At 38.3% G+C, this 12,087-nt stretch overlaps 1 protein-coding gene across 3 annotated transcripts in view; it reads left to right on the forward strand.

Moving 5' to 3' along the window:
* Positions 1-12,087, forward strand: part of brsk2a (BR serine/threonine kinase 2a) — a 189,498-nt gene that overhangs the window by 136,979 nt on the left and 40,432 nt on the right. For all 3 annotated transcript variants that reach the window (XM_026920029.3, XM_026920030.3, XM_053236793.1), the window contains exon 5: positions 11,568-11,684. In XM_026920029.3, coding sequence (XP_026775830.1) covers positions 11,568-11,684 — 117 coding nt within the window. The remainder of the gene's footprint in view (positions 1-11,567; positions 11,685-12,087) is intronic.

Raw genomic sequence — 12,087 nt, forward strand, 5'->3', positions numbered from 1 at the left:
TGTGCCCAAAACAGAAACTAATTAATACAAATACAGATATGAATAGGAAGCACACTATTCAGGTTTTTTAGCAAGCTTTTCAGAAAGTTTCACATAGCATCTGGTTGAGACGAGAGGTGTGCATCAGGACTTGGTTCTCACAGGACGCAACAAGAAAGTAATGTAAGTGGGAGGTTTCTACTTTCATGCATGCACAAGCATGTGGTCAGGTATGAAGCTTGTAAAATAACCATATAACATTCATTCATTCATGAGGCTTGCAGTGGTTTATATTAGGCTACTAGTTTGTTTATGTTTTGGGAACCAACTAAATTTGCTAGAAAATATTGCATCTCCAGTTGAGACCGGTTATGAACTTGAGTGATGTAGCTGAGGCTGAGGAACTGTCAGCATTGACAGTGGTGGCATTTCTACCTTTGAGGTTTTTCTCCCCAGTGTTTTTTGGGGGCATAGTGGTAGAGCTCATAAAAAAAAAAAACCCATCCACTTTGGGTTTAAATCCCAATACAATTAAAGATAGTGCCCTTGCGTTACACCTCTAATCTAGACAGTCAGATATCTTGAAGTTGTAGCACCAGGAGAAGTTTCGGTCCAGGAGAACTGATGAATCCTCTTGGGTGAGTGTTGAAACAACATTATAATGCAAGTTGAGTAACTATTACTATACAAAGTGTCTAAGGGTTTCCTCTGTCTCTAGGAATAGCAGGAGATACACTGATGGAAAGTCAGCATGAACACTCCCCATCTGCGCTCCCTGCTAATGCATTCATACCCAGGGGCTTTCAATTACAGTGCCATCAAGATATCCATAAGCTTTTTTTACGAAGGGAGCCAAGGCACTGTGTTTTTTCAGTCTCTGGTCTGTCTGTGCGCTATGTGTTTGCTGATCTTTCTGTGTGCTTTCCTGCTGTGACATCTGGGTAGAAGAGTCTACCTTTCTCTCTTATAGTATTACTAGGTGTGAAAGGCTTCCAGCTTTTCTAATTCACACCCTGCCAAACCTTTGTCACTCTTTATTTGACATAAAATAGTAAAACCAGATCAATATGTTCAAAACCTCTGTTTTGAAGGAAAGGAAAGCCTGGAAAAACATGATGTTACACATTTTAAAGCAGAATCTGATTGACTATGGTGTGGTCAGGAGTAATTCATGGATAATGGTGGATCTGAAGCAGTGCATTTGCATTTCTTTGCAAAAGCAAACAAAATAAAGTAATAAAATAACGAAAGTTCGAGAGAAAATTTTCCTCCATTTAACTACCTTCTCATATTGTACATTTCCATTTCTCCCTCTGATTGCCCATAATAAGATTTTCACACCCCGCCAACTCCTCATCCCTAAAAACGCTCCTAAAAATGGTTCCTCATGGGTTATTCTGATGGTTAATGGTTTTAGCTTCCTAATGGGTCTCTAATTATAAAGTTTGTTTCAAAGGGAATCACTCTGTTGTACAGTTTTACATGCAACCTTTAAGGACTCCACCAGAGGGACAAACTGAAAAACCCTTCTAAGAGTGTACTCATTGATGTCTTTTCGTCAGGAGGCCTGTGTGTGTAGCATAAAGCAGAAACTGCCCAGAACTCCAGCCCAAGTTCTCAGAGTTTCCTTTCCTTAACAGTTCTCTAATCACTCCCCATGCCACTATCAACTGCAGGCACTCTCTGTACTCGCAAGCATTTCTTTTGCTGTTTATTGCTGGACCTTTTTTTGGATCACCATTATGAACTTGTTACAGGCGGTGGAGAAAATAAGGGACTCATAAACTGATACAGGTGGCTTTATTGGTGCATTTCCGGGCCATAGTTTGTCGCAGAAGTCTGCACTTTAATTCTTAGCTTTATGTTTTCAAGCCTTTTGTTTGGGAGTCACTTCAGAAGCTGTGGCCTGGAGCTGTGGAGAAGCAGAAGAACTTATCATTACCTGTGCTTTTTAACAAGATAGAAAGAAACTATGGAAATATGGTCAGTTCCTTTCTTATCTGATGCTAAGGGCTAATGAGTATTAGTAGAGGAGCCTCACATACAGAATTTGTATTATTAGACCAGTTAGAATGAACTTAAGCACATCCTCTTTATATAGAACCTCATGGGACCAGTGTGATCAACTGAAAAATGATAACAGTCCCAAAGAGAAATTAGCAGAACATGGTTCTCATTCTAGTTGATTTTCCACCAACAGGAACAGTCACAGCGACGAGAGTGACAGCATCAAAATTATGTCATGTAATGACATTAAGTTTAATATAAGATCATGCTTGGATTAACATTGTTCCTTTGTCTCATAGTCCATAATGACTCAAATGAAATGAACACAATAATAGCTTATTAAAGCTCAGTGATAAGAATAAGTTGAAATCTCTGCACCATGAAAGAATTAGCTACTAGCAGTGCTAGAAGTCGGAGGCCAGCACAATAGCTGATCTCACACATAATGCCATAATAGTGTTTCTTTTTTTTTTTTTTTTTTAAATTGAATTTGAATATTACATGCAATAAAACATACCCCACAGAAAACAAATGAAGTATTTGTTTGTGCAGTGTTCAGGCCATGAAATGATTGTGTTCAGACATTTTCTGTGAGATTAAATATTTGTGCAGGTTGACTCACAAGACAGATTAGTCTGTTTTTTAAATCAGTTTTGTTCTGCTCTATTTGTTTTTTTATAGTTATTTTTTTATCTGTGTATTGGTATACATAATCCAATAGGGATGAACAATGCTGTTAGCAAAAACAAAAAATAAGCAAAAAATAAAAAATGTAATAAAACAGTTGTGATATCTGTGATATCTGTGATATCTCAGAAAAGTGTATTGTGAAATAATTTATCATGATATCTATTTTAGATCATCATATTGCCCAACCCTATTTCCGGCTTTATGTTTTTTCGTCTCTGGATTTGTTTCTGTTGAAGACAGCAGCGTGTGCGGAGATCATCAGAAATGGCCTGCTCATCATGTGTATTTTTCTGGCCGTCTTTGCTTTGTTCTCGTCTGCCTGACCGTGTGCGTGTGCGTGTGTGTGTGTGTGTGTGTGTGTGTGTGTGTGTGTGTGTGTGTGTGTGTGTGGGTGTCCGTGAGGACGTGCATTAAAGGACATGTGTCCTTTTTCATCCTACAGGTTAAGACCATAAAGTTTATTCTTTCTTTTCTCTTTCTGTCAGTCTGGCACTGATCATGTTCCCTGTAAATACATGAAACTAAACATATGATATTTTTCTTTCTTCTTCTTTTTCTCTCTTTTGCTCTTTTTTTCCCCAGTGACACATGATGTTACTGTCCTGTCTCTCTCACACTTACCCTCTGTTTCTCCAAGCTAACAATATGAACATAAAAATGCTTTCTTGCACATCCCATACTATATAGAGCAGTCAAACATGCAATTAAAATGCCTAATACAGACAATAATAATAATAATAATAATAATAATAATAATAATAATAATAATGATTTGGCCATCTTGGAATTCTGGAGATCATATGACATTCAAGTGGTTTTCAAAAAGCTACTTTTCCCTGCTTATCCACACTACAACATGAAAATGCCATTTTTAGATTCTACTTTCAAGAATGGACTCAAATTTATATATATATTTATATAGATTTATTATGGATGGAAAGGCAAAAGGTTTTGAGATATACTCATAGACTAGGCCTTAGATCCTTATCATATATTTGTTGTCTTTCTTGCTCATTTTTCTTATCCCATATTTTTCATGTCATGTTGTTACTTTTCTATTTTTTCCCTTCCAACTGAAAAAAAAGCTTTCTCTCTTTTTGTTATTTCACACACACCCCTTTTTTCTCCAATACAAAGACAGACAGCATATACTGTCCTCTCTTGTCCTCTGCCTCTCTTCAAGTCATGTTACTTTTTCCAACTGTACAAACTGCAAGAAAATTGAAGCTTTTTCTGCCGTCCACCGGTCCAGTACCAAAGCTTTCGGCTTAAGAAGGACACTGATATGAGCTAATATTACTCCGGGAGGTGTTAGTGGCGTTGTTAATTGCTGATAGCACATCACACATAGATGAGCACAGGAAAACACAGAGGAAAAATAAAACATTATGATGTGAAAAAAAGAAAGTTCTGATGTTTCCTCTTTGGGTCTTGTTTGTTCTTGACTGTGCAATGGAAAGACACTCTTTAGACTTGCAGTATATATGATAGTCCTCTGTGCAGCTCTGGTAGTTGGACAGTGTGATGGATATGTTTATACAGGCCACATGGTGGATAATTTAACACCTGAGAACTGGCTGTTTTCTCCTGCTGTAGATAGACAGAGATGGAGGAAGAATGGTTCCTACATCACCCCATTGCTGTGTTCCTTCCACTGGCTTTTTCTAGCTGCTCTCAAAAGCCAAAAAACCAACCAGCCTCTAACCATCTGAAGGCACTTATCACACTCTACTCTTCTCTTCGTTCTCTTCGTGCCTCTAGCATGGCTCGACTTGACCCTCCATCCCTCAGTGTACAAAGAAAGATATGACGTCTTCTCTGATTTACTGAACTAGCATGAACATACATATCTTACAGAGACTACAAAGCACTTCTGTAAGTCGCTCTGGATAAGGGCTTCTGCTGAATACCATAAATAGATAAGGAAATGTAAAAACTGTGAACGGCATTAAGTCACATGAGGTATTCATGACTTCACATCTTGCCATGCTTTTATTTTTACTGAAATTTTTACAGCTAAGAAATTGTAGTAAAGGAGAGGAAGGTAGATATAGAAGAGTGCGTCTGTGTCTCCTGTACACTGTGCCTTACAGTCAGGAGTTTAACCTGAATAACAATAAATCATGCACACACTAAACAGATACCTGGTGTGATCTTGAGCTCCTTAGCTTCCTGGAACAAAGTGTGATAGAGTGCAAAATAGACAGGGATAGATTTTCTACAGAGAGAGGTTCTGAGCTGAATGATAAAAGAAGTGAAAGTATTTGAGGATTCCTCTGAGCACATGAGACAGCCTGGTTATTCTCACTGGTGAAATAGAGATGTGTTCATATCGATTGCTGCAGGTGAGACTCATCTCGTTCGCTCAATGAGAGCAGCTTCTCCTCCTTTTCCCACCCATTTCCAGCCATTCAACTCACAGGAAATGATCAATGAGCTACTATATGAGCATGTGCCACCGCGGCCCCTACTTATGTAGTAATTATAGCTGCTTGAGGACTGATAAGACATGGTTCCCTCACGTGGCCAGTCAGTGATTGGGGTCCTATGGCGCATGTGGGGGCGAGATAAAGAGTGTGCGTCACATGGAACGATTTGTGGCAAACAAGCATCAGAGTGCAGATTGCAGCAGGCTGGATCAGACTCTTTAGAAGCCAGCCTGTGACTCACTCTCCACCCACTCGCTTCACTGCTGAATGGGCCATGAAACTGTGTTGTAGATGATCCTGTTGGCACCCAAGCTGCAAAGATAGCACTGAGTCTAAATGACTTTTGTTTCCAAAAAGTTCCCATAATGTGTTTCTATCAATGTAATTGAATACTTATGAGTCACTATATGCAGTGTATCTTCTAATCATGGCTGCTCACATTGCATGCAAACTTGCTGTTTTAGGGGGTTAAATGATGTGCTTCTCCACAAAACATGTTATTCACCACGTCCGTTGTTAAACAATGTGTCATATATCCCATCAGAATTAAACCTCTGTGCCAGAGAGCTGTATGTAGCTAATGTGCTACATATACATGCTATTTGTCAGCATAAAAATGATTTTGCCCATAAATTAAAAAAAAATTATTATTTTGAACGGAAGCATCAAGCGAAGGAAAGTCATGTGAGCGAAAAAATGTGTAACTCAGAGGAGGACTGCAAACACATAAGTATAATGACCGAGTTCAAACCTTTTTCATTTACTTTACTACAAACAGCACTGGCTATGTTTACATGCACATCAATATTCTGATATTAATCAGAATTTGGCAATATTCTGATTAATACTGAGTCATGTAAACGCCGCAATCTGATTAGCCCGATTCAGATTAAGACAATATTCTGTTTCCCCAAGTTCCGATTCCCACCCCTGGAATAAGCCTGTTTTAATCGGAAATTTGTTGCATGTAAACACCTTATTCAGAAACTCCACTGAAAGGAGATATATGCGCATGCTCAGTCCACAAGGAATTGTGGGTGCTAACAGAAGCTTAGCTGTAGGCTAGGTATTTAGTAATGGCAACTCAGGAATACGGCTGCAACCCGAATATAGACCAGTGATGTTGTCTACTCTGTGATAAATTATTTCAATGGAGTAATGTTAATTTTCCATTTTATTATGTAAGGTGTTTTAACTGATTTCCAATAGGATTCTTTTTTATTAATTATTTATTTTGAGTGTCAGAATCTATCGTTAAAAACCCAATAGGTGTTTTACACAGATATAATAGACCCAATAGAATAAATCCAATAAGTTTTTACATAGTTTTTAATAAACTATTTAATGCATACAATTATGCAAATATACTGCTATTTATATTTGAAATATATTAGCAGTATATTTGCATAATTGTATGCATCCTTACACATTAAATAAATTGAAATAATATTATAATATAATATAATATTGTGGAATTCTTGTTCAATGGGCCTATATTTAAAAATTCTTTAAAGTTCCCTTGAATCAAAATAGTTTCAGAGCTTTTTGTCCCTCAGTGTTGTGGACACAAATATGACCATATATCTGAAAGAAAAGAAAGTTTTGGAGTTAATTAATACCTTATAGATCCTCACTTCTGGGAAAAATGATATGTCCCAGAACTGTGTGATGAATATGTTGCTTCCTTAGACTAAGCAAGGAAATGATTCCATGTACACTGTCGGTGCTTCTCCATCAGTAAGAGTAAGAAAAAAAGCTCTTGTTAAAGTTTGCTGTTGTCAGTATTTAGCTATTTCGCTAACCTGCTGTCCTGTTTGTTTAGATTCGGCAGTGTGGCGTATCTCGAACACTGTTGGCTGTTGTGTAATTAAGTCAGGCAGTTCAACATGACGAGAGACTGACTCCCTGTTTCAGCAAGACATACGTCAATATGCGGAATCATATCACAGCTACAAAAATTGCCAAAATTACAAAATATACTGTTTTTTGGAATAAAAATATTATTTTGTTATTTTATTATTGTTTCTTATGTTGTAAAGTTTACATCTTGTATATTATATAAATATACTCCAGGGTGTGTGAACTGGGACTATATTTAAACATAATATGTTTAATTTGTTTATCATATCAAATCAGATTTTTATATGAACTTTTTTGTAGTTTTCAGTAAATTGGAAATGTAAACCTTCTGTCAGCTTTCTTCAATTCTCCATATGGTGGACCCCATAACTTCAGTTAGCAGCTGATGCTAATAGTAATTACAGTGCAAGTTCTCTTGTTTGGAGTCTTTTTCTTAGGTATTTACCAACATATTGTATATGAGTAAAATGTTGCTATTCCAGAAAGTTTCGTCTTGTTTTTAAGAGTTATTATGTCTTAACTTTGTACTTTAGCTCTGTGTTTGTTGCTAAATCATTAGCCTTAGTTATTAGCTAGTTTATGTGCTAATTTTCCCCAGTTGCCTAGCAACAGTGTTCCCACAGCTTTAACCAATTCAGTAGCGAACATATCCATGTCAAAGTTTTCCACTGAGTCTAATGTTAAAATGTAATTGTTAGAAATTTCCTTTCTTTGTGCTTGTTCATAAACTTGTTTATGGGCAAGTTACCTTGTTCTGTGTCTCTTTTTTTCAAGAAATGGAACTGAAGAGCTGTGTGTTTGTCCATCATTGTGACTTTGAACTGAAAAAATAAGCATATGATTCAATAGAAAACAACTGCAGAGATTTTCAGCATTGACAAGAATTTCTTCATTTGAATGCGAGAGATGCAGAGAACATAAAAAAACAGCTCCTAACTGCAAAAACAAGAGAACAAGTAGATGAAAAAGCAACCTTTATTATAATTACACTGCCGTGAAGCAGGAGTAGCACACCATTACCCCAACTAATGTCCTATCCTGTGCACTAGCTTTTGTTTCTCTGCATTAGAATAATGGCGTATTTTGGAAGGTTTGTTCAAGCTGTAATTGGGTCAATAGACCCTTAAGTCTTGGAGAGGAAAATGAGGGAAAATTGAGGGGGTGATGAGAGAATGAGAGGAGGTAGGTCTTTTGTTTTTTTTTAATGCCAGCAAAAGCACTTCATTTCAGCTACTTCTGACTCCGGTGAACGCTGTTGCTCACTATGAAGTGTTCATTAAATAGGAGGAGTAAATAGCCAAAAGAGGTCTGATGGTATTAAGCAGATGCTTACCATATTAACAACGGAGGTCATAAATATTTAACAACATGACAAAGTCACCTGAGCTGAAGCCATTGGCCTCCATGGACAGTTGTATACCTAGATAAGATGTAACGCACATTATGATGCACAGTGGCTTGGTAATCATGCAGGACATCTTAACATTGCATATGAGCACAGTGACTGCATACTGAAATCTTATCAAAGAGAGAGAAACATACTGGGATTGTACGCTTCCCTGACACCTGACAGTATCCGATAGCCACAAAACTGTGGGAATGCCAGAATATTCTCAATATTTGTATTTTCCCATCGTTGCTTTTAATGATTAGAAGCAGGGGATAGAGATATAGAAATGAAGCCTCTGTGAGATTTGATAATCAACCCCTGGAATAATAAATGTGCAGATGTTGATGGCAGCATGCACAGGATAAGGTTAGGTGATATTATATTAGTGGAGCCAGGTTTTTTCCACCAACAGTCATTATGCATGTTATGGTTTTGGCAACTAATACATCATGCAGTTGTTATTAGTCCAGTTAATGTCAGTGTTTCTGTTGACTGGTGCTTGAATGGCCTCATGTTAGAAACATACTGTTTGCTGTTATTAATTTACTTGTTCATTTATGTCATTATTTAATTGGCTTGAGCCTCATTGTTCTTTGTTATTAGTCGATTTATTCAAAGCAGGTGATCCATGTACATGTTGGCCATTGTGGTTCAACTCCATCTCTAAGCAGTGCCACTACAGCCTTCCTGAGCTGCTACCGAGATGCAGACTGCATTAGCAGGGAGCTGAGAGTAACGTGGGAGGCTGGAGGGAAGCATTATTATGTAGAGCAGCTCATCTGGCCTGTCTGTGGTCATCTGCTCTTTTAACATCAGGCGCTGGAACAGCGGGCATCTGTCATCATCCCCTGCCATGCCAGCTGGACGGCCAATGCCCGAGAGAGTTGTAGAGGAAAAAAGTGCAGTCAAGAGTTGCTGACTAGCAGCTATGTCGCCTTTTGTCTTCTTTTACGTGAACCTGCTTTTTTTCAAAACTGTGATCATCATATTTTTATGTTGTATACCAGCTGATCTCTGATACCACTTTTCCCACTGAGACAGAACTGGTGCTGCTTCAGAAGACACAATTCAGAGTTTTCCCACATACAGATTATACTTTGGGGCCCTCAAAGTATATTAACAGCTACCAAATATATTAGGTCCCATTTCAAAAAATGCTAGTATTTAGTTTCTTGCTGCGAAATCCAGCGTGGTCTGACCAGCTACCAGCCAAAACACAGACAAAGATGGTCAAGCTGGTACACCATCTTTGCCAGCTGGTAAGTTATTTTTCAGCTTCCTTATTGCTTGACTAGATTGGCCAATAAATGTTGGAGATTTTTTTATTTGCCTCACTTTTGTGTTATTTTCTAAACAACTAAAATACACTATACGGCCAAAAGTATGTGGACACCTGACCATTATCTGACCTTCCCCAAACTGTTGCCACAAAGTTGTAAGCACACAATTGTCTAGAATGTCTTTGTATCCTGCAGCATTATGATTTCTCTTCACTGGAACAAAAGGACCCAAACCTGTTTCATTATAACAATGTCCCTATGCACAAAGTGAGGCCCATGAAGACATGGTGTGCCAAAGTTGGTGTAGAAGATCTCGAGTGGCCTGCACAGAGCCCTGACCTCAACCCCACTGAACACCTCTGGGATGAACTGGAACACAGACTGCGCAGCATGTGTTCTCACATGACATCAGAGCCCAACCTCACTAACGCTCTTGTGGCTGAATGCACAAGCACAAATCCCCTCAGCCATGCTCTGAAATCTAGTGGAAGTCCTTCCCAGAAGAGTGGAGACTTTTATAACAGCAGGGGAGGGACCAACTCTGTGTTACTGTCAGTGGTTTTGGAATGGACACATATGGGTGTGATGGTCAGGTGGCCACATACGTATCTCTGGTCATATAGTGTAACTAGTGTACAATGTTATTGAGAAGCTATTTTCTTTTTACCAGAACTTACCAGCTGACAAAGATGGGCTACCAGTTTGATCAGCTCTGCCTGTGTTTTGGCAGCAGGTAGCTGGTCAGACTAAGCTGTATTTTTTTTTAATCAGGGTACAGGGTACAGGGTCAGAGTCAGGACCGGTGAAAATGGGAGGGAGAAAGCTGAGCAGAGAAGCAATAATCAGACGACTAAACTAACAAGGAGGGAGAAGAACTTAACACATCTTGTTAAACGTTTTCCTTCTCTAAATGATTTTTATTACTTCAGTTTGGTTGCGATCTCAGAGCTTTGAATTACATATAGAGAAATCATATTTTAAATAAAATATGTTGTTAGAGAGCTTGTTTTACCATCCAGTGTCAAATTCCTCACAATACAAAGACAATGGTATAAACAAAGATAACACACAAAATGATAGATATGTTTTATTGCTTTTAGAGTGTCTAATTACTATATAAGTAGTTTTGTTAGCATGACCATTATCAGATTGTTTTTAGTTTGTAATAGTTGTCAGTAAAGTAGTAGTTTTTTGTTCTAGGCAACCAGAATTTTTGTGCTGCAACTGAACCAATTTTATTGTCCAAGAACAGGATCTTCTTTAGTAGAAACATACATTCAAACATGTTCACATGCTCTTGTAGTATTTACTGTTTTGGAAGTTTACCTTTTCTGATGGCTCTGATGGCTCTGATTGTTGATGTTGATGTTTCTCAGTATGGCAGAACCCATAGAAGTTTAGTTAGCAGTCTATGCTAAGTGTAATTTCAGTGTAATTTAAGTTGTTCTCCGTATTTACCGTGTTCTGGGTAATTTAGCAACAGACCTGAGGAAAATTATTATTATTGCTGACAATCTGGTTTTGTGTCCAGTGTCTTTATGTGTTTACATTGTCCTGAAATCAGGCAGGTAGAGTTGTTAATAGTTGTTAATTATTAATCCTCAGGGGAAATGTGGGAGCTTTAGTAGAAAAAACAAACCTTACCATTATATACACATAGTAAATACATACAAACATACACACACTACACAGATGCATGGTGCAAAGACAGCCATTAAAAAAACAAGACAAAGTGTAGAAAATGTAGAGTGTTGTGTAAGATATGAATTTATTTTAAATATAATGTTGTTGTTCATGCTGAGAGGCAGGGGACAAGCATGCTGAGAGAGGAGACATTGTGGATCTTGAAGGCTGGCGGCAGAAAAGATTCCCAGTAGAGCCTTCGTACAGCCGGCAGTGTGTGACTTCCACTGTTTTTTTTTTCTTTCATAGCCACCGGGACCTGAAGCCTGAGAACCTGCTGTTAGATGAGAAGAACAACATCAGGATAGCAGACTTCGGCATGGCCTCGTTGCAGGTGGGAGACAGCCTCCTGGAAACTAGCTGTGGGTGAGTAACACTGAGTACTACATAGCACTCGGAAGTGACTAGCGTTTGTCCAGTGACTGCCAACAATCAATTATGGATAATTTTATTGACTGTGTACTTAGGGTACTCTATCTGCTTGACATATGCTGCAGCCTTATTTACAAAATGTCAGTCTTATTGGTGACTGTGTCGGTTGTTGTTTTTCTCTATTAATGTCTGGAGCATGTTCAAAATGCATGTTTTATCAGTGACACTTAAACACGCGCTCTCTGTCACTTGTCCTCTCTCTCGTAATACACTGAAATTAACAGATAGCCAGCTCTCTCATTAGTTGCCAGGAGGTCTGCTGTGGGGTGGAGCCGTGCTCACTCAGAAGCAAAACTATACTTTTAAATGAAATGAGCTGTTATTAAATCACTGCAGC

This window comes from Pangasianodon hypophthalmus, chromosome 9, assembly GCF_027358585.1.
Source record: "Pangasianodon hypophthalmus isolate fPanHyp1 chromosome 9, fPanHyp1.pri, whole genome shotgun sequence".
Taxonomy (NCBI): domain Eukaryota; kingdom Metazoa; phylum Chordata; class Actinopteri; order Siluriformes; family Pangasiidae; genus Pangasianodon; species Pangasianodon hypophthalmus.